The sequence below is a fragment of the Strigops habroptila genome, chromosome 6, assembly GCF_004027225.2.
Source record: "Strigops habroptila isolate Jane chromosome 6, bStrHab1.2.pri, whole genome shotgun sequence".
Classification (NCBI taxonomy): Eukaryota; Metazoa; Chordata; class Aves; order Psittaciformes; family Psittacidae; genus Strigops; species Strigops habroptila.
In genome coordinates this window covers 43,734,748-43,758,013 of record NC_044282.2, presented here as the reverse complement: position 1 = coordinate 43,758,013, position 23,266 = coordinate 43,734,748, and the positions used below count along the sequence as shown (strand labels likewise).

Below are 23,266 nucleotides of genomic sequence, written 5' to 3'. Positions count from 1 at the left end.
GTGAGTATTTCTTGTGTGAGTGATGAGCAAAATGTAATGCTCTTTAGCTATAATTAAAGAAGGTGCTTTTGTAAATAACAAATTCAAGCTATGAAAATTTGTGCTTCTAAAACTGGAAATCCCTGGTTCAGCTGCTTGTTAAGTTAGGGGGCTGTCCTGCATGCCTACAGGCAGTTTATCTACACAACTGATTAAGGGATAGCAATTTTATTCCCATTACTGGTCAAATATTTTGGTGGGATGTAATGCAAACACAACATATGTCTAATCCTTTCCTTACAATGAACAGTAGGCCACATCCTGAACCACTTATGTAGAAAGGTCTTAGGCCATTTTTCCAGAGCTGAATAAGCCCTGGTGGGCTGATTAATGAGGAATGATGCTTAAGTATGCTTTTTGCAAAAGACTTCAGGCAACTATACCCCCATTATGTACAACCTCAGCCAGTGGAGTTATATGGGCTTAGTACGCAGCTGTCTTTTTGTCTGCTTTTCTATATTTCCTTTGATTAAGTACCAAATTCCAGAGAGAATTATTGATAACGTATTACCTGTTAAAATGCCATGCCTATTTATGTTTTAATTAGAACAGGTTTTGGTGTAAAGATTGAAGTTATGACATGTTTATGCCCTACTTTTTGAAAGCAATTGGCAAGCATGTGTTCTAGGAAGGACAGTGCACTATGTGACCACAGTCGTTCAGATTGTGGTTGCTTTCTGTTTGCTTCCCTTCTGTTTGCTTTCCAGAGACTAAGGTCCCTGCTCTTAGTGCAGCACCTCGCTTGATAAATCAGTTTTCTTCTTCTTAGAGAAGTTGTCATTAAGCTATAGATTTAACAGGAAACTGATGATGGTAAAAACACGTAAAAAAGCCTAAGAGAAAGTAAAATTAAATAGGAAAATAAGTAGCTGCAGGCAGCTGGTTTTACAGGTTTTGAAAGTAGGACAACATAAACCACTTAAGCCTCAAACCAGAAGAATGGAGTAACTTACAAGTCTTGAAAGCTCTCTCTTTTCTTTTTTCCTGAGTTTTTTTTACTGATCCAAATTTTTCTGTATCTGTTTATTTAAAAAATTTTTATTTACTGTATTGTTTACAATCAGCTTTTAAAATGAGGAGAAAATTCAATTTAGTGAAATACAATTCAACATCCCATTGCAAGTTGCTTCACTATGGAAGAGAGCATCCTTCATGACCACAGTATCATCTTAGATACAGCTTACAGCATTAACTGCTGATGATGGATTTGGTCAATCCTCTGTTTAAACTTGTTAAACGGTGTTTGGATTGGTTTTGCCTTCTCTTTTGATCAAAAGCTGTGGTTTAAGCATGAAATCTTATCACCATGGTCACAAAATACTTGTGCTTAGTTCAGTTTTTCATATGAAAAAATACACAGATATTTTAATAACATGATTCTTATTTCTTTATTCATTATTTTTACAGAGACCTAAGATTTAATAGGATTAAAGAAATCCAGCCTGGAGAGTTTAGACGGCTTAAAAACCTGAACACACTGTAAGTTCTTTTCCAACCCTAAGGACCTTCTCCCCTTTTGATTTAATATGATTATTTTGATAATGTGCCAAATTTGCTCACTTATCACAGGTAAGTAGTTTTACAAATTTCAGCTGTATTACTTACAGAGCTGACGGAAATGGGGTTTAGGGCCAAAGTATTTGAAAGCAAAACTAGGTATATGTATATTAAAATAAAAAAGGAAATTATTTACATCCTAATGTTTTATTGACATACTTTAATTTGAGGTATGAAAAATACAGACCTTTACTACATATTTTTTTTTTCTAAATTTTGCTAAGTGACTTTGGAATATCGACTTTAATGCACCTGCTAATGACAAATCTTTGTTACTATATTTTTTATCAAGTTCAAAACAATGTACAGACTTGAGACCAAGGGTTTTTTTTCCTTTCATCTTCATTTCAGATACCTACAAAAAGCCACGTTATTTCAGTTTTTAGGTTTTTTTCTTTTTTTATTGTCTGATTTTTTTCAGCATTTTCTCCTGCAAGGTAGTGAGTGACCAGCTGTGAAAGCATGTCACTTTTTTTCCTTCTAACAGTTACTGTTAGGGAGGAAAGCATTTAGTTTTGCGATATTTTTAAGTTTTCCTTTTACTGCTACCATACTTTTATTACTATTAATTTTATTACTATTAATACTATTACATTTTTTTCCCCCTACTGTTTCTGTATGTTAAAATAAATGGCTGTTTATTTCTTTTTATAGACTTCTAAACAACAATCAAATAAAAAGAATACCTAGTGGGGCATTTGAAGACCTTGAAAATCTGAAATATCTGTAAGTTAAATCAATGTCACTTTTTGCATCAATGTGGAAAGTGTTTTAATCTGAGATTGTGTTTTAATCTGATTCACTGTATCAGGAGATAAACTGCTTTGAAAATCTGTGAAACTGATTCATGGGGTGGGGGCAACTGGAATCTTTGTTCCTATAAGTGGATGCTTTCAGATTTGCTAATATAAGACTGTGATATCTGTAGGCAGTAGATTTACAAGTTGCTGTTCACTAGGACTTACTAGTTGCTCTTTACTATGTACAATTTAAAAGATAATTTAAAAAGGAAGATGTTGAAAGGTTTAGGAAATCACCTCTTTAAGGGTTCACTGAAACCTTCATACAGCTACTTTTTAAGTTTGTGTTTTGAAAAGTGGGTTTAATAGCAGCTAGTCCAAGATTTGTGTCTGCAGAAGCATGTAGATTATCTGAGTATTTAACTACTCCTAAATTGTTCACTGAATGCAGTATAAATTTGCAAGATAAAAATAAAGTCAAACACAAAATAGAAAATTACCTTCATGATTTGCCTTAAGTTCTATGTCTTCAGGTACCCTGTATATTTTAAGACTAAATCCTCCCATTTTTAGCGAACATATTGAGGGTATTAAGTAATTAAATAAACAAAAGGCATCAAAAATTTATTTTTATCTGTATAAAAGACTAAAGCTGAATAGTAAGTTGTCATAGATTCTTAGCTCTAGTCTTTGGAGTGCACCTTATGTAGTGTCATGTAAAAAAGTTTCACTCTGTTCTCTTGGAGTATTGATCATTGCTTGAATGCTGTACAGAAAAAAAGGGTCACTTTGACATTTCATTGTTTTGGAAACAATTCAGAAGTTGAATTTTCCATCTACTTTTCAAGAGTGCAGCCTGATTCACTCTAAGGAAGTGGGAGAAGGGAGGAAAATAAAAATCACATAAATCTGTGCAGACACATCACCTGGTTTTCCATGCTGTGTTTGATTACATTTCCTGGTCTCATTTTTATGTGTGTTGTCTTTCAGTAATAATAGTTTTTAATCTATGTACGATAGGATGGAAAAGAATGTTGATCAGCCTATCTGCAATGAATTACTAAAGTCCACAATGCTTGTATTTGTTACAAGATCTGTTTCTATGGTGGATCTGGTGTCAGAGTACGTAAGATCTGCTAATTCAGGGTGGCTAAGCTTCTTTGCATAGTCAGCAACTGTGCAAAAATGCCACTTCTTTCTTGTTAGCTCTTTGTTTTCACATGCTTGCCTTTGCCTAGCTGTAGTAAACCTGAGATATAGTGTCAGCTATACACTCAATACAAGAGTGAAAAGAGATAACTCAACTATGATTTATGTACATGTAGTAATGTTTATATCTATATTGTGAAGAGGAAGATCTTCCCCTTTTCCTCTTGTTCCCAGGAAAATTTTAACATAAAGTTCAATGTGGTAGTTTATTTAACTACAGAGAGCTCTTCTTTAAAGCCATCCCGTTTTGCTAAAATAAGCTTTAAGAAGATCTTTTTGCTATTTCAGTGGCTGTGAGATAAATGTTTAGCTTTAAACTGTACAAGTTAGGTTTCCATAGATATCCACACAGGATCAGGCTATACAAAACCTCAATTATTCCAGATAATCTGGCTTTATAATATTAAATTCTGAACAATATTTCTAACTTTTGTGCAGTCTCTTCCCCCTAACTTCTACATCTGTTGATCCTGTTGGGGAAAAAAATGGTCTGTTTTGTTCCCTTTGTTCCATAGAATACAGTTAGCATATACTTGCTCAGCGAAAATCGTCACAACGGAACTGAATTTATTTGGTACATTTAAGCCTTCTGTATTGATTATCTGACCTGTACCAGCATTTTTATAACTTTTAGCTGTACAGTTTTCAAATTTTCGAAAGCTTATTTGTACCATTTCTCTCTGAGATTGAGATGAGAATTTTGAGATGTATATGTTTCCAGAATTGTCTGTCTGAAGAACAGAGTAATGATATTTTCTCATTTTTCTGTTCATTAAAAATATTAAACATTGTACAAATTGATCCTTAAATTATAAAAAAAATGCATGTATGATTTTTGAAGCTTATTTTTTAAGGAATATTTGTTACCGTGTTCTTTATGTAATTTATCTTTGAATTCGTGAAAGTTGTAAAAAAAGAAATGCAATTATTCTTGTTTTGCTATGAAACTAGAGAATACTTTTTTTTTCCTGCCTTTCTGCCTGTCTGTCTATTTCATATACCTTAGTGTTGGCGATATGGTTCCTTAGTAAGGATCGAAAAGGTATTAGCAACTCAAACCCTATCCATAATATAGTTTCCTTCCAAACTTTAGTGATTCTGTATGATTTTTGGGGTCTTATGTTCCCCCTTCTGCAAAGTATACTGTAAGCACTCTGTCTGAACTAAACTTTAAAAGTTGTCTTCATATGAGCAAAATAATTGGTTACATGTTTGTAATTTGTTGCTCCTGGTACAACATGTGTATGTGTATGTGATGTGTATGGCACACTGGAAATATTTAATCGACTTCCTGTGAGTTATTCATTTTACTGACTTAGAGGTGTCAGTACAGAGTGATGAGAAAGAAAAGCATCTCAACCTTATAATACAGATGCAGGCAGATTTGTGAAAACTTGGTAGGATGATTGTTCAAGATCCTGAAAGTCAACAGTTTATTCTCCAAAAGAGAAGATAATCGAGAATTAAAGATAGACACATACTACTGTTTTAACATGTAGGATACTAGAAGATTTGGAATCAGCAGTGGAAAAAAAATAGGCTAAGTAAAAAAAAAAAAAAAAAAAAAAAAAAAACAGAAGAGAGGCGATGCAAAAAAATATAAAATACAGATTAGCAATTGAAAAAAGGCTTTCCAGATAAAGAGAAGATACTTAGTATTTACAGAGCAGTAAACTAGAAGCTAGTGTGAAGAAAGTGGAGGAAATAAAAATAGGGAATGAAAATAACTTTGGCAACAATATTAATACATGTTCACTTAGTAAGAAATGAAGAGTTGAAGAATTGGACATGACAACATTGCAATAATCATAAGATAAATGGAAATAAAGACTGTAGGAGGTGTATCAGTTCTGGAAAAACTAAAAGGGAACATGCAAGTTTTGTTTTGCCTCTGGTGAATGAAGTAACAGTGATAGAAGACAGGTTGTAGATTTGCAGAAGTACTCAGTTGCTGACCTCACTCTTCCAGAAATGGGATTAGGTCATATTTCCTTCTGTGCCTTCTGCTGCTGTTGCTGTCATGGTCATCTTACTTCGTCCTTTGAACACCTCCAGTGATTCCGAATCTCATTTCTTTGCAATTCATGTTGCTAATTCCACCATCTCCATTATGTTTCTACATAAATCTCTCTTATATTTATTTAATTGTCAGGTTTAACTCTGCAATGCCTGATATTGCTATTACTTTTTATGTTTTCTCCCCTCCAAACAATATATCTGAATTTTACTTTCCTTAAATCACGTGACTTCTAATATGGTTCATTAAAAAATAAATATGCTCATTGTGGACCTAGCAAACTTTTAAATTAAAACTACTATTTTCTAATTTTCTTATAACTGGTTACCTATTTGTTTGTTCATTTCCCAGGTATATGCCCCGTACCACTGGCCTCTATCATCAGCCTCGCTTTCATTTCTGGAAAAATGCTAATTTTTTTTAACTCTTCTGAAAACAGTTAGTAGCAAATGGCCAGAAACTAACTTAATGTTTTATCATAATATATCCCTTGTCATCTTAATCCACTGTTTGTTCATCATTTGTAAAATTCTAATGATTCACTTCTTTAAGAGAGTTTTTAGTTAAATTAATTGATAAATTACTTTTTCCCTAATTATACTCTAAATCTGTTTTCTGCTAATGTAACTGGGATAAATTTTGAGAATGTTTTAGTTAAACATTTTTGCAGTATTTAAAAAGTTCTACTTGTTAGGCACAGTAGCATGTTAGACATAAATAATTTTTCTGAGTGCTGCTTATTTGTATTTTGTATTCTGACATCTCTCTCTTCATTAGGCAGATATTTATATATTTTTCTTTCTAAATGAAAGCCTGGTTAATACATTGGTCATAGGACATATTTTTTTGTAGTCTTTGGGTTGCTGGGATTTCTCTGTGGAAGGGTGACGTGGTGGACTGAGGTCTTGACAGTCCTGTAGCTGAGCATTTTCTGATGAGATTAGAAAAAGTTGTAGTTTAAAGCTGAAACCCAAATAGAGTCTCACTACAGTGTCTTGGTAAGAGCTCCAGAAGGGGACAAAAGGCTGCTGCTCACTTCCCTGCAGTATGGTGGTAAAAGTCTGACAAGCTTATGAAGTCATTATCCCAGTCTTCCTCCAAGTCACCTTTGTTTTTCTCTCTGCCTTACTTTGTCTGCAGAAGGTAAATAAAAGTTACATGAGTGATTCTGGTAAAACTTTTTTTTAAAAAGTTGGATTAAATATTTTTTTAAAAATAAAATTATTCAAATGGCCTCAAGAGATACTTACCTGAGGTTGGTTATTAAAACCATTGTAGCCCACTCTGTTTCATTGGTCTGATCAGAAGTTTAGTACTCGGAGGAGTGAAAGGAATTTCCACACTGCCAAGTGGAGTGTATTAATAAAGGTTAATAACACTTTGGCTGTTCAGTCCTTAAAATTTTCTAAGGAGTGTGAAGAAATGGTACATTTTAGAATTCTTATTAGAAAATTTTTTCTTCCTTGTTATTCTGTTATTGGGGGAACTCTGCTTTTTGTTCAGATGCATGTCTATGTTAATTAAGCACACCTGAGTCTCTATATATTAATGTGTTGGAATCTCAGCAAGCAATCCATTGGAAAACTAAATTTAGACTCAAGGGAAGTATACTACTCCATGTTGTCCCCCACGGTTGCCATGAATTGAACATCGGATATCTACAACTTTTTTCCTCATTAGGGCCTATTATGAAATGTTGCCCATTGTCAAGTGAGTGTAAAAACTGCCACCAACTCCAGCAGAGCCAGTATTTTATCTGTTGCATCAAAACAAGTTTGCAATATTTCCAATAAGTTACTGAAAACTGTAATAACAGAAAAGCCAGAACCACTACTAATAAAATGCCTGCTAATCAAGTTGTGGTCCAAAGTCTCTTCATCTCTTTTCATAGAAATCCATGCCTGATTAACTGAATTTCAAATCATTTGTCAAATAATTGTGAGAAAGTTCTTAACTGCAAACCTGTTCCTAATCTAACACAAAAAGAGAGTGACTGACACTGAACCCCAAACTATTTTCATTTGCTGCCTCCATGAAGAAATGCCGTCATCAGCTAAACTGTGTGATTTTTTTCCAACACCCTCTCACTAAACCTTGCTGTTGAAAGCATGATGAGTGTGAGCAAATACACTGATCCATTGGGATTTATTTTAATTCTGTAGAAAAGGTATGGAAAGATGTGTACATACTGGTACTCTGCATATGTTCATTCTGCTTATATTATAGAGTATCAATGGGAACCTCATGTCCATGTTCTACACAGTGATAAAACAAATATACAATGCTGTTTTATGGATGTGATACTAATATTCTAACTTGGTTTGGTTTTGGTTTTGTTTTTGGTTTTTTTTTTTTTTTAAATATTCAAAACGTGACACAGGCGAAGTTACAGAATTCTCACGGTTTGTTCTCCAAGTTCAGTAAAAAGACTTATTCCATCATAATTTGACTATTTGTACCAGTATTCAGCTAAGGTATTTTAAGGAAAACAAGAGACGAATGGCATTCAGAGTGTCTTCTGGTAAAGGCACTTCTGATGCAATTTTGCCCCATTGAGCTGAATTTATTTTGACTTTTGGCAAGCCCATTAAGAAACTGAGGGGCAAAGAAACAGTAAGGAGTAAGAGTGAGCACTGGGAAGCCCAAGACCACCTGGGTGACAGCCTCAGGGCCTACAAGACCCCAGATTTTTGTCTTTCCTGAGAAATTTGGGATGAAATCTCAAGGACAAAGTATTTTTATGTGTATGTGTTTAGTTTTTGGTTTGGGGTTTTTTTTTTTCCCCCTAATTTGTAGTTGAAAAACTGTCTTCACGTGTCAACTTAATTCTTCTTTTCCACCTTCATGTAGCTCTTGTTTGTGTACTAATATTACTGATTGTTTCTTGTTTCAGCTATTTGTACAAGAATGAAATCCAGTCAATTGACAGGCAAGCATTTAAAGGACTTGCCTCTCTAGAACAACTGTAAGTGCCTTTTCTCTTCTGTGCTGTCATCTCCATGATTCCCCTGCAGAGGAAAAGTGCACGCCTTGATCCGTACATCCTGCCTGCATGCTCTGCATGTCTGCACTCCCTGGGTTGTTAGGCAGAGAGCCCCATAATCATTTGCATGGGAAAAAACACAGTTGGTCTCTGTGTCAAATTCCTCATTTCTATGTTTGTCTTTTATTTGTGATTTGAATTCCCGGTATCCCCATGCATTGATACATAGCTTTGATGAAGAAGTAGCCTTATTGTGGAAAATGTTGAAAACTAATGTATATTGCTTAGAAAGAGATTACAGTTCCTTTGAGTGCAGCAGTTACTTTGTTTTATGCAGCATAACAGGATTGAATTAGTCTCTTGAAGTTTAAGCGAGATCTGTTGTATTTTAATACAAGAAGAAATTTTTTAAATTAGAAATATTATTGATGTGTGAATTATTGCTATATACAGATGTTTTAAAAGTAAGACAGTTCATTGTTTGTAATATAGATGTTTCAGTAATGTCTTCTAGAAATAGATCAAAATCATACTCCTTTACCTGTATAATGACTGAAGAATAGTTTCTATTGATAAAGAACGAAAGATGCAGTACTTTTAGCATGACAAAACCTGATTGTATTGATTCCATTAAGTTTAACTGTTTTTTGTTTTATAATCAAAAATTCTCATTATACATTCATTCTGGTAATGTTTAGAAAAACAGAGCTATAAATGCATAGCTATTTCACGGTTTGACTGCCAAATGACAGTACTAGACCAGTGAGTTCTGTTGCATATAAATTTGGGGCTGAACATCTTTCTTCTAGGACCAATGTAAATTTTGATACTCATGACAGTTAGCAGTGTATTATAAATTTTCTATGACACATACCAGTTTCCTTGTTACTATACACCTGGGGTGGATATTAGTGGACACAGTGTGTATCTATCTGAAATAAAATGACACTTTGGATGGGTACAAAACCATACAAGCTCATTTTAGAGGGCAATAGATGCCTTTTGAAGGGAGGGCTTCTATTTAAGGCAAAAGTGGTAGTTATAAAATGTATATAAATAAGTAATACTTTTTCTTAATACCTTTCTCTTCCTCTTCCTCCTAGTCTAGAAATGATTACTGTAGCATGTTGACAGCAACTGATAGGGCTTAATTGCATGCTAAAAGCAATTCTTATTTTCTTTGTAGAATTTTAAATATTGAGGCCCATTTATTGAATTACTAGTGTTTTGGAAATAATGTTCTTCAGCATGCCACAAGCCTCATATGCTGCAAGTGCCAACAGTTGTTTTTTTTTCTTTTTCTCTATTTCTTGTTGACCTACATTACAACTGAAAAACATAAACCATTTTGGAATATTAACACCTTCTGAATGTACTTTTCTGCTACATTGCAGTTAAGTCTCTCTGCCTGTGGTGATACCACACTGTATCAGCTTAAACTCAGAGAAGTCAACATTATTCTATATGAAATCAAGTTTTAAACAGAGTTTGAGTCTCAGCTCTAGCTGTGAAGTAAGAAAACAGAGCCTGACATAGCCACGGCTCAGCGTCTGCCCTTGTGTCATGGCATCAGTTGCTGCAAGCAGTCCTCTGGCTGGGCTGGATAGCTGCTGAGGATGTTACTATCCTGCTGGGTGAACATAGGAAAGATTATTTCTTTTGGAGCCCTTCTCCTAGGCAGATCTTAAAAAGAAGGCTTGCCAGGTGGGAAATTTGGAGCACAGGAAGTCAGTGGCAAACCTGGCAATAAATTTAGTGGAAGGTATTCACTGAGATTTGAAGTTTATGAGAGATTTGTTGTTCATGCATCTATAACATAAAAATAGGTTCTGACTCTACAGGGTCTGTTTTATCACAATAACTTTGGAGAGAGACTGTGTTCACAAGGCAGAAGTTAGTCTTTGTGAACAAGTTACCAAATCTTCTGACTTCAGTTTGGGACTGAATCAATTGATGTTTCTGCATTTGGGACTGAATCCATTGATGTTTCTGCATTTGAGGTTTCTGTGGCTTCAAGTTATCAAACACATTTTGCTGGATGTGTTGACTCAGCCAAATGCTCTTCTCAGTGCTCAGCAGAGTTCTCAAATGCTGTGGTCCACATCTCGGGGAAAGACTTGATTCATAGTAATTTCTTCTACTCCAGTGAAGCAGAATGAAGGCAGAATAGTTGCTTTAAAAAAAAAAACCAAACAACCAAACAGCAAAGCGATCACTTTCCTGTTTGTTTTTTGTTTGGGTTTTTTTTTTTTTTTTTTTTTCCTTTTTTGCGGTTTTGTTTGGTTAGGGGGTTTTTTATTTGTTGTTTTTGTTTGAGAGAAACTGTAAATATAATTTGATTGAGGAGGCCTGTTGCATGTATAAGGGAAGAAAAAAAACCCCAGTAGTTACTGCGGCTGGCAGGATCCTTAAACCTCCACAGCAGAATTTTTAGCTGCTGATGTAGCAGAAATACCTTTTTATTAAGAAATTTCTGCCAAGGGAATAAGATCTTCAAGTTTCAGGTCTTGAAACTTGCTTGTGTTAGAGTAAATTCTGAAAAAAACTTGGCAGTTTTAGATGCTTGAACACATTAAGCCATACATATTTTGTCACCTAACTCGTCAGTCATGGCAGGGCATGAAGGCAGAAAGTCAGCTGGTGAAAAGTAGCCGCTTAGTACCAGTTTAGACCCTGCTAAATCTGCAAGACATACGTTTGGGTCTGGCAAATGCGACGCAAAGCTGTGGTATGCTTGCATTTTCTTGGAGCAGCAGCCAGACCACTGAAAGGCGATGAAAGCTGCCTCTATATGCCTGTACTTAGACAATTGAATCCCACCTGAAATGTCACAAGTACCTGGCGTGGAAAATCATAAGTTTGCTGTATCTGGATCCCAAGATCGAGCTCTAAGTGCAGTCTATTTCCAGATGTGTGTATGTTCCTTTTCTTCCAAATATCTACTATATTTTTTGAGATCTCAGTTAAAGAGCTGTATGTATCAGGGACAAAAAGTGTTCTCTGCAGTCCTAAACTAGTGGAATCCCCAGATAATAATGGAATTATTTAAATGTTAACTAATCTTAGTAATTATGCATTTTCTTTTAACTTTCATGTTAACGTACTAATTTTGCTCTTCAAAAACTGTTACTAGAAGTAACAGTTATATTACTTCTAGTTACTAGAAGTTACTAGAAGTTACTGTTATGCTGTAGTTTGTGTACACATGTACGTATTCTGGGGGAAATTAGTAGATTAGGTTATTTTACATGTAGTGATGCAGCTTGTTGTATTCATTTTATTTCCCGCAATCCAGTTTTCAGTAGCTTTGAAATGTTGCTAAGAATTTTTTTTAAGCTTTATATTACAAAGTGTTCCTGATTTTTGCATAACTGTGTATAGCAGTTATGCACATTGAACACAGTAGAGCCTGATGAAAGTCTCATTGCTGCTAAAAATACCTATGGTAGGGAATGAAAGAGAATTAATTAATAAACTGTCGTGGTTTGAGCCCAGCCGGTAACTCAGAACCACACAGCCGCTCGCTCACTCCCCCCCCCCCCCTTCTTCCTCCCCCCGCTCCCGGAGGGATGGGGAGGAGAATGGGAAGAATGCAACTCCCACGGGTTGAGATAAGAGCAGTCCCGCAACTAAGGTATAACACAAAACCACTACTGCCACCACCAATGATAATAACGATTAGTGAAATAACAAGGGGAGAGGATACAATTGCTCACCACCCGCCGACCGATACCCAGCCCGACCCGAGCAGTGATCTGGGCCTTCCGGGTAACTCCCCCCGGTTTATATACTGGGCATGACGTGCTGTGGTATGGAATACCCCTTTGGCTAGTTTGGGTCAGGTGTCCTGTCTCTGCTTCCTCCCGGCTTCCCCTCCTCCCTGGCAAAGCATGAGACTGAGAAAGTCCTTGGTTGGAATAAACATTACTTAGCAACAACTAAAAACATCGGTGTTATCAGCGTTGTTCCCAGGCTGAAAGTTAAAAAACACAGCACTGCACCAGCTACTAAGCAGGAGAAAAATGACTGCTATAGCTGAACCCAGGACATAAACAAACAAACAAAAGGTGTGGAAGGGACCTTGAGAAGTACATCCTTATTACTCTAAAATAAGATCAGCCAGGGACAACAAATTTAGAAAACTGGAAACAGATCTTTATCTAGCTTTACTTTAAAAGTCCTTAAAGAGAGGATTCCATAATCTCCTTGAGAATCCTGTTATGATATTTTAGATCATTACTGTAACATCTTATTTAAATCTCTTTCCTTGTGGTTTAAGCCTCTTACTTCTTGTTGTACCCCTGGACAGGGAAAACTCTGTGATAAATGTGGGAAAAACGTTTGTTATTCTCTTTCAAATAATCAAAATGTCAAACATGCTATTTAAATATTCAGAACATAGATGATACTCAACTAATGGATTTTAAGTACTTCCCCAAAAATGTGGAGATGCTAGTAGAAATGAACAATTGGCATATATGATAAAACGAATCCTCTGCAAAAATACTATACTACAGAAGATCTAATCCTAAATTTAGTGCTATGAAAAATGCCAGTGGGACTGAATTTTATTGTAAATGTTCATTCTCCAAGATTGATTAATAACAAAGAGAAAATCTGCTTATTTGACCAAATTTTTATCTTCCTCTAGGTGTGTTTAGTTTGGATTTTTTTTTCCTTTAAGTATTACCTTTCCTTCTGTTTCTCCTTAATAGTGAATTCAGAATTACAAAAGGAAGACACAGGGGTATTTAAAATCACTCTTGCATGATTTTCTTTATGTTTCCATTATGAAAGTCTCTTTAATATCAAATTCATTACATCTTCCTGCTATTTTTAAGAGCATTTTATTCTCTGAACATAAAAGATGTCTATAAAGACATGTCTCTGTGATATTATTTCCTGAATATGATTACTTGAAAGTGAATTTTCAGCCCAAGAGATTCTCATATTAATTAGAATATGAAAAATCCTTTAAAAAAATTAATGTGAAACATAGAAGAAAAGAATGTAAGTGATAAACCTAAGTGATAAAAAGTGATTAAAGTGTAGGTCGTAAAGCCAAGGATTTTTAATTGTTTTTATTGTAGACTTACAATGCAATCTGATTTCTGCATCTAGGTTTTTTTAGAATTGTACTTGTTGCTAATTACTTTGTTCACACAAGTACATCTTCTTCTATTCATAAATTGCCTGACAAGTTGCTCAGGACTTTTTGGAGGTCATAAGGTAAAGACCTGCAAAACCCAACTCTTGTTTTATGAAGCAGTTAAGAGTATTTTTCAGTTGGACTTTATGATTCGATTTTTTGAGCTACTTCAAGCAGCATGAAATCTGATGACATAAAGCTGTTACAATGTACTTCAGTGCCTGAATTATTGTAGTTGTATCTGTGATGATATGAAATCATAAACAAGGCAAGGTTTTTAACAGAGGTATTGTTTTAATTACACTGATTAATTTATTTGGAAAAACAAGATAGTTTTCAGGCAGATATGTTCTTTAAATTCTGTAATTATAGTAATCTTGAATACTAAACAGCAGATATGAGCTGTTGCTTTGAGTTTAATGATGTATACGTCACTTAAACTATCTAAGAGAGGCGTTCTGTCTTTTTCTTTCTTTGCTAATGTCACCTCTGATCCTTGCACTTGAAGAAAGGGATGTGTGCCTTAATGTGCTTGCTTTTACCAACCTTAATTAATAGAATCATAGAATGGTTTGGATTGGAAAGGACCTTAAAGATCATCTAGTTCCAAGCCCTCTGCCATGCGCCGGGACACCTTCCACTAGACCAGGTTGCTCAAAGCCCTGTTCAACCTGGGCTTGAACACTGCCGGGGTTGGGGCATCCACAACATCTTTGGGCAGCCTGGGCCAGTGTCTGATTTGTTGTTCCAGCAAGAGGTATTACTTGTACCTACAAATCTTTCCTTGTCAATGACAAAGAAGTACAAGTAGAATTAACAAAGTTAAAAAGGAAAAAAATCCCTGTTGCCTGCACCAGAAGTAGTGTATGTAATTTTCTCCAAAATCAAAGTAACAAACCCTATAGTTGTGCCTTTTTTTTTTTTCCCTTCACCCTCTTTCACTGCAGTGGTCATCCCCATCTTGCCTTGCCCCCTCACCCTCTTAAATGCTGATGGTGGGGAGGTGGGCGAGCCGAGCCCTGGCTCCTGGAGAGCCGTACCCACCTCATGGCCAGGCCCTGCTCACAGGGCACATATCAGTCCCATCTTGCTGGTCCTTAAAGCTGGACCTGACTGAGGTCTCTCGTCTCTCTGCTGGCAATTCAACTGAACCTTGCAGGAAGTATATGGCTTTGAGATGTCTGTCTGTTTAATTTGGATGAAATTGGCCTGTATTTTCAGAAGGGAGATAAAGACGGGCAGGCATGGCATGATTATGCACTTCTTGTTTCCTTATGCAAACAGGATCATACTCTATGCTCACTACAATATGTGGCCACGCGTTGCACTGGCAGTAAGCAAACTTGACACTCTGATGTGCCTGATCATATCCGTGCTGATTTATTGGCTTTTCTGTGGTCCCCATTCATTGCTCCCTGGCATCTCTCGCTGGCTTGCGCTTGGGCCGTGCTGCTGCTGGCGGGGGATCTGGGAGACTGCCAGGCACGGGCCTGGCTTCTCCACTGCACGCGCCTTCCAGGGCTTGCTGCAACAACTCTGCCATAATTGCTGCTTGTTCCCGCTTTCCTCTCTCTGTGGCAACCATTCAGCTCAGGTCAGGGAGTAGAGCACATGCGGTGTTTCAGCACGAGCAAGTTCCCATGTGAAGGATTGATTTTTCAAGAGATTTTGGGGTCTGAGATTTTCTCTTTGATTTTAAATGATGTGATTTTTTTCAGTTATTTCTATATGTGCACATTCTCCAGATGTTCCTGAGTTTGTCAGAGGTTACGTAGCAAACTTCGAGAGGTTTAGATACATTTGGATATAATCAGGATCCAAAGTCTATAAATCATTTTCACAGTTCCTTGTGCAAGTCTCATCAATCACTTCTTGTTTTCTCATCTGCAAGGTTATGGAGTACCTCCACAACAAAGTGGGGACTGGAACAATCCTGCCTTTGCAGTCCATTTTCACAGCAGTTACAAACTGATAATCTGATTAATTATCTTGTTATGTTAGACTTTTTCAGTTGTACAGGATTAATAGATGTGTAATATTTGTTGCTGTGTAATATTAATAGCTTGCATTATTGTCAACAGAGTATCAAACAGCACAGCTGTGGTGGTTAATTGTACACCAATTGCTGGTAAGCTTTTTGTCTAAAAACAACTTGATCAAACTTGGGTTTATATTATGAATTTGTTTGGCTTTTAAGAGCATTCATAGCTTAAAATAGTAGCATTCATGGACTAGAGCAGGTTACTTTCAGCATCTTTTGAAATTTTCACTCAATGTGATAGCAATGGAAACAATTGCCCACTGAAAGTGTGAGTCTGTTGGAAGCTATATGTTTTCTAAAAAACCGCAACATCTTCCTGTAACAAAAAGAAGTATTTTTTCTATATGTGTTCAAGTACGCATACTAACAAAAATTAGACTTGGCAAAGCCTTCGAAGTTGTATCTCCAAAGTAACATGTTTGGTTTTTTTTAAATTCTTTTGCACATACATGTACACACACACACTATATATATATAGCAGTCTGTAAACCCTTCTTGTTTGTCATGTCTCATATTTCTCAGATTCAATTACAGGATTCAGATAATAGAAGAAATTTAAACCGCTAGATGACTATTACCATTTACATGTGTAAACAGTGTGGAAACAATAACAAATGCTTTATAATATTTCAGCTTCATTAAGAAAACTGTTTCAGTGTTTTTCCTTTTGTTTAACATATTTTCAGGTATCTGCACTTTAATCAAATAGAAACTTTGGAACCCGAATCCTTTACTCATCTTCCAAAACTTGAAAGGCTGTAAGTTTGTTTTTCTTGGGGTAAGATTCAGAAGTCAGCTTACTTCTTTGTTTGAATTAAATCAAATGTTTGAAACTGGAAATGATTTTTTTATCATTCCCATAGATTATTTTTAGTCTAAATTTTTTATGGTTACACCTACATAGTCTTTGCCAAGAACACTTTGGTCAGGCTGACCTTAAAGGCATACAGAAGTGAGTATTGCTAGTGGTATATTTTTCTGTTGAAAAATGGTTTCCCAAAAAGCTGTGATCAGTGTTTCACCTAAAATAAATGTTATTAATGAAGAAGTAAAAGATTTATATTATGACTTTTCTTTCTTTTTTCTTTTTTTTTTTTTTTTTTATTTTGAGTTTCTCATTTGAGTGCTTATGAACCCCTTCCTTTTGGTTACTTTGTCTTTTTCTGGCCTCGTTTTCCCCAAATGGACACACCAAATACACCTTGGAGGGCACTTGAAAAGTAGCAGCCAATGAATTGCTGAAAAATTTTCAAGAAGTTTCTTTCTTTTATTTTGTAAGATTATTTTCTCTAAAAGAACTTTCAGAAGAATGTAAATAAAGTGAGTACATTTCAAAATCTGAATTATTACATGCATATTTCTGTGCTTTTTAACAGATTTTTGCATAACAACAGAATAGCTCATTTGATTCCTGGAACATTTAGTCACTTAGAATCTATGAAGAGACTGTAAGTAAATTTAATTATTATTAACTAAAGAAAGTTTAAATAGTCTAATTACACCATATCTCATCTTGCAATATTTATGTTCCTTACAAATGTCTTTCATTGTGCAATTGTTTTAAATATTAAATAGTTTTTCCTAAGCTGTGCTTGAGTTGTTTTATGTACATAGATTTAAGACCGTTGGCTCATATCCTACTTTCTTTAGTGACTGACTAAATCCTTCTGTTTCCTGTCTTGGAATTACTTGTACTCATACGGTCATGTTTTGTAGACGAACTGATATATATGGATCTTTCTTTAGATTTTTTGGTTGGTTGGGGTTTTGTGGTTTTTTTGGTTTTTCCCTTCCTGTTGTCTAATTCTTATTGGGTGATCCTTCTATTATGTCTTTAAATATTTGATTATTTTGGTATGTTCTTTTTTAATTGCTATACTTGTCCATATCTGATGATAAAAAACATGGTTATGAAAAGGTGCTCGATGGTTTAAGAATGTGTTACTTTCAAAAGCAACTCCAGAAGCCATTTCTTCTTGAAATGCCATTAACTTGGAAAAGTAGAGGCTTCTCAGTCACATTTAAGAACTTGAACTCAGCAAAAGTACCATAGTAAGGTGACCTTCAAAGGGTTTTCTATCCCACACTTTGGATCTCCACTGATCTAGGGTAAACATTAATTGAATTATCCGAGACTGCTGTTTTGAGAAAGGCAGTCATGCATTCATACCCTGCTTTCTGGTAGGACTGCTAAGGGCGTGCTGTGCAGGAAGACACAGCACTCTACTGGGAAAAGAGATCATAAGGGATGTAACCAGAAGGTGGTCCTGCTGATGTAGGACATATGTCCTGCGTTGTAGGACCATACCTTTAACTGTGGGCTAAAGGCAGAATAAAGTAAATTTTGATGAGGTATGCATCTTCCAGTTGTAGCTGCTTCAGTCATACCTCCTTCAGTTCTTGTGGGGTTCAAATGAACAGAAAGGGATGCTCCTTCATATAATTTCTAGGTAAAAGTGAATTTTGGTGGTGACTCTTAGTGGAAGAGGGCACTGGGCTAGACTGACCTTATGTCCTCTGACTTAAGACAGCTAACCCTTAAAGGTCACATCATGATATTTGTGTTCCAGATTTAAATTCTACTAGTAACATCTCATATAATGAGAGACATTTGTATGGTAACTTTTAAGATAGTTTTGCTTGTTCTTGACTGTTTCTCACAGAAGAACAGGGAAAAAAATAATATCTGGGCATTTGAACAAGAGGTTAATAAAATATTAAAAGACAAAATGATAAAAAAGTTCACTACCTTCAAAGATACACCAAACTGAGGTTGCTTTGCTGTACAATTTTATTTCCAATTTATATATAGATACACTTAATGGTATAGATTTCTGTACTTAATGGGGTTAAACCCCCACATTTATAAAGGGCCCCTTCAAGCAGAAAGTACAGTTCTCCAAGTAGTAATGGGGCCCCTCACTACTGGAAAGAAAATCAACAGAATTTATGGGTTCCTGTTATCTGCAATATGCAGGGGTTCTTATGAAGTTACTGGCCTACTGAACTCAATAAGAGCTTAATACTTAAATAAAAGTATGAGTATTTGTCTCAGTTGCCTGATCAGCAAAATGGGAAGTTGTAAAAATGTCAGGTTAGCAGTGAAGCTAATACAGTAATAAGTATTAAACAGAAAGTAATTTGGGGAGATTGGTATAAGTTCCTTACTTAAGCAAAGTTTGTATAACATCTAAATAAGCCCTGATTTATTCACCGAATGTTTGGGTTAAAAAAGAAAAGTTGTCTAGATGCTTGCTAGGTGGAACATAGTCCTACACATGCAGTAAAAATAACATGAACTTTTGTAATAAAGACTACCAGAATGCATATAAGCAAGTGACTGTTACCTGTATTCTGTATTGCCCGTTGTATCCACATAAAAAGTCCATTTAATCCTGATTAAGCATATAAATATTTTAAGTTAAAACTACATATAAAGGAACAATTTTGATCCTAGCAAAATAGTCTAAAGCTTGAAAACAGGTGTTGTGGCTGCTTCATGTTTGTGCAGGCGTTTGGATTCAAATGCTCTTCACTGTGACTGTGAGATCCTGTGGCTGGCGGAGCTGTTGAAGACGTACGCAGAGTCGGGTAATGCTCAAGCAGCAGCTACCTGTGAGTATCCACGAAGAATCCAGGGAAGATCAGTGGCCACAATTACACCAGAAGAACTTAACTGTGGTGGGTTTGCCACTTCCTGATGGCTTCTTTAATGTGCTAAGTGTACCTAATCTGTATTTTTTTGTTTGTTTGCTTATTGTTCTGTTCTCTTTGATAACACTGATCAATATTGGTTATTTCCAGAAATGTCCCTTTGGTCTTTCTCTGTTTTTGTCTGCTTCTGACTGACTGATTGCTTCTACGCCTCAGCCCATCTATAATGAAACAAATATAGCCATGTTTGAAATCTGTCCTTCAGGAACTAAATGTGATTATCCAGAAAGACTTTATTTTTTCTTTCTATATTTCAGTTTTTATCATAGAAGGATTGACAACTAGGGTCTTTGGATGCTAAAGAATGCTAAACAACATTAATGTTGTTTAGCATTCTTTCTTCCCTTCTCTACACAGGAAAGGGAAGAAAGAAACTGTGCAGAATTGCTTCTGATTTCACAGATCTTATTGTTAAAACTTGTGTTGATATTATTGGAATCAGTATTGGGCCACTGGATTTCTTTTTTATTCAGCTATACTTATAAGGAGTGCCTTGCACTGTCAGTGAAGGATTAGTGGATAAACACTTTTATTTAAATCCTTTTGTTCATCTATATTCCTTCAGCTTGGTGGTGTAAAGGCATGGCCCCATGGGCACCCTGGGGCTCAGCCCCACACCTCTTCTGTTCCAAAATCAAAATGCAGATTTCTTATCAAGCTGTGGGCATTTGTCTACCCAGCCATATGATGAGGCCAAGATATAAAATAAATAAATTGTCCTTTTGGTTATGTGTTGGATATAACTGATCATGAGAATTGTGACTGTAAATGTCTACAAGGTTCTTGAAAAACATAGTAAAAAGGGGATTTAGTGCAAGAATAAGTCTCCTGGCATCCTACCAGCTCTCTGCACATCTAAGGAGCCTAATATGGAAACTGCAGGAAGCAAGCTGGACAAATTATTCTGTAGGAGGCAGGTTAGGCTCTGATACTTATCTAAAGGAAGTTATTTTAAATGGCACTTGTGCTTGTTGCTTTAAAGTTTTTCCTTCATAAGCAAATTGAGCCTCTGTTCAAATACATAAAACAGCTACTTTAGAACCTGATACAAATTTGCACAATCCATTTCCAGCCTGCTAAAGGGTCTTAAGGAACAATGGAGAAGGTCAGAAAGCCTACAGTCACTTTTGCATAGGGAAAAGTCCATTTAATCGTGATTAAGCATATAAATATTTTTAGTTAAAACATTTATGACAAATATTTTTCTACAACGTGTACAAGAAATTTTTTATTTACCATTCCTTAGTAGTTTAAAACAAGTGAGAATTCCTTACAAGTTTTATTGTTGATACAGAGAGGCCAAGAATTACATCAGAGCCTCAGGATGTGGATGTTACCTCAGGGAATACAGTGTATTTCACTTGCAGAGCTGAAGGCAATCCTAAACCAGAAATTATCTGGCTTCGAAACAAGTAAGTTTAAAAGAGGAAGAGAGAAACCTGATTTAAGTGTGTTTGTATGGGTGTTTGTACATTTCTGGGTGCATGTCCACACGCATTATATGCTCATGTATGGAATAGTTACAGCAGAAACATATTATAATTAAAAGTAGTATATGAAGTAATAATGGCCCACGTCTGTTTTAAGTAATTCTAAACACTTAAGAGCTGATAACTTTAGAAAATATTCATTTATGACTATAATACTATCGGTAAGATTTTCAGCTGTAGTTATACCTACGAAGTTGCTCACGTGTAAAACTAATGATTTATATGTACGTACCCAACAATCCAATATGGATGTGTTGCACATGCAGTTTGTAGGTTAGTTATCATTTGCATACATTCTGAGGCAAAGCAAAAGCCGTTTTTAAAAGGATGCCAGCTGGATAAGTTAGGTTTCAGAGAAGGTCTTCCTTGAGCCCCAGCTCCTCAGAGGCAGCTTTCCTTTGAGGTGTAGCTCCATTCCAGGAGAGCAGAGATAGATATACCAATTTCCAGGCTCCCCAGACTGGTACATGGAGGGCAGACAAGTACTTATATCATAGGATTGTAGGTTAATTCAGGTTGGAGGGCATCTCAGGGGGTCTCTGCAGCCTTCTGCTTAAAGCAGGATCATACCAGGTTGCTTTGTCCAGTTGGAGCTTAAAGGATGGAGGTAGCACAAGTTCTCTGGGCAGCTTGCTCCATTGCTTCTCCTAACTGCTTAGGGAATTGAGGGAAGAGCCTATGAAGGACCTGTGTCTTTCAGCAGTCCAAGGGCCAGCCTGCTGCAGAGTGGCTGCTCAAGGTCTGTCTAGCTCCCTTCAGGACTACTGGGCACTGCATGGCTGAACCAGCCACGTACCAGCATATCACCCCCCTTATACTAATGTGAATTTATGATAGACACATGAACTGTGAGTTTACCACAAACTTAATCAGACTGGCTTAATAATGCTCTTATACAAATGATGAACCAGATCTGAAAAACAAATTCCCTTATGTTTTATATTAGCAAATGAACCATTTTAGTTTGTTAGATGCTGATAAAATGGAACAACAGAGTCCTGGTTCTGTAGCTTTCTGCTGATGGGAGTGACAACCCCACATGCAGCAAGGGTACAGCGTTTATGGAGTATGTCAAGAACAGACCCTCAAACTTGTATGATATAATTATTTCATTAAAATTTTCTTTGGCTCATGTACTTTTTATAATAAACAAAGAAAACATGTATTCAGAGTACACATATGAAAGAGTTTTAAGAAGAAATTTGAGTTTGGGGTGTGGGATTATTGACTCTGGCTTGTTTCCTGGCTGCATGAATGAGAGCAAAGCTCTTTGCAAGGTAGTTGAACATGGCAAGATTTCAGTCAAAAGCCATTAACCTGATGAGCAGTATGTTGAATAGATCAGCAGGCTGGGTTTTGTACGTTAGGCAGGAGATCTGATCCCTCATCTGTGCTTTTTTCATGATGTAGTGAGGGATAGAGTGAGAAACAGTTCTGTTAATAATAACCCCTAACTGTTCTTAGTTAATGTCACAGAAATGCATCCATAACATAGCCTGAAGACCTGATCTTAACTTATGTTTCAAGCCAGTACAAATTATAATCAGGTTCATTAGTGCTCCTTGAGCAATCGAGACAGAGGTTGGCATAAAGATGGTTTTGTTGCAAGTAACTCCTCTCCTAGTAGAAAGTATCTTGAGTGTTGAACTTACATGATATGCTTCAAGTGGAAACATTTTAAATTGATTTGCCAGTTAGAACTTTTTTCCTGTAAGCTTTTACTCATAAAAATATTTTGGTTTTTCATTTTGAAGATGTGATGCTTACAGAGGCAAAATTGGTTGGTTTATGTTTTTCCTCCTCTTTAGGAGAAAGCTAAAAGTTCTGTTATTTTACTTAACACAGTAAAATTCCTTCCCTCCCGCCCCCCCAAATTATTTTGGGTAATATATTTTGGGTTTCATTATTTGGCAATTTTCTATGCTTGTGATTTAAAGGTTTAACTCCAGCAGATTCTTTTCCTCACAGTAATGAGCTCAGTATGAAAGAAGATTCCCGTCTAAACTTGCTAGATGATGGCACATTGATGATTCAGAATACTAAAGAAACAGACCAAGGCATTTACCAGTGCATGGCAAAAAATGTGGCTGGAGAAGTGAAAACTCAGGAAGTTACTCTTCGATACTTTGAGTCACCAGGTAAAGAACATAAAATCTGAATTTTGCATTCAGATAGAGAATTGTTTTGATAGAATCATAGAATAGTTAGGGTTGGAAATAAGAGTGATAAAAATAAGATGCTTTGGCTCTTGTATGTTCTTGACATGTAGATTTTTGTGCTTGGGCATCTTAAGAACTATGTCATAAAGTTATATCCCCAGAACAAAA

At 36.0% G+C, this 23,266-nt stretch overlaps 1 protein-coding gene across 5 annotated transcripts in view; it reads left to right on the top strand.

Moving 5' to 3' along the window:
• The window catches only part of PXDN (peroxidasin), a 152,286-nt gene that overhangs the window by 26,877 nt on the left and 102,143 nt on the right, over positions 1-23,266 (top strand). For 3 of the 5 annotated variants that reach the window (XM_030489709.1, XM_030489706.1, XM_030489707.1), the window contains exons 2-9: positions 1,447-1,518; positions 2,251-2,322; positions 8,456-8,527; positions 16,422-16,493; positions 17,112-17,183; positions 19,247-19,416; positions 20,744-20,861; positions 22,908-23,077. In XM_030489709.1, coding sequence (XP_030345569.1) covers positions 1,447-1,518; positions 2,251-2,322; positions 8,456-8,527; positions 16,422-16,493; positions 17,112-17,183; positions 19,247-19,416; positions 20,744-20,861; positions 22,908-23,077 — 818 coding nt within the window. Of the gene's footprint in view, positions 1-1,446; positions 1,519-2,250; positions 2,323-8,455; positions 8,528-16,421; positions 16,494-17,111; positions 17,184-19,246; positions 19,417-20,743; positions 20,862-22,891; positions 23,078-23,266 lie in introns of all 5 variants that reach the window. The other 2 variants (XM_030489710.1, XM_030489708.1) reach the window with 2 other exon arrangements.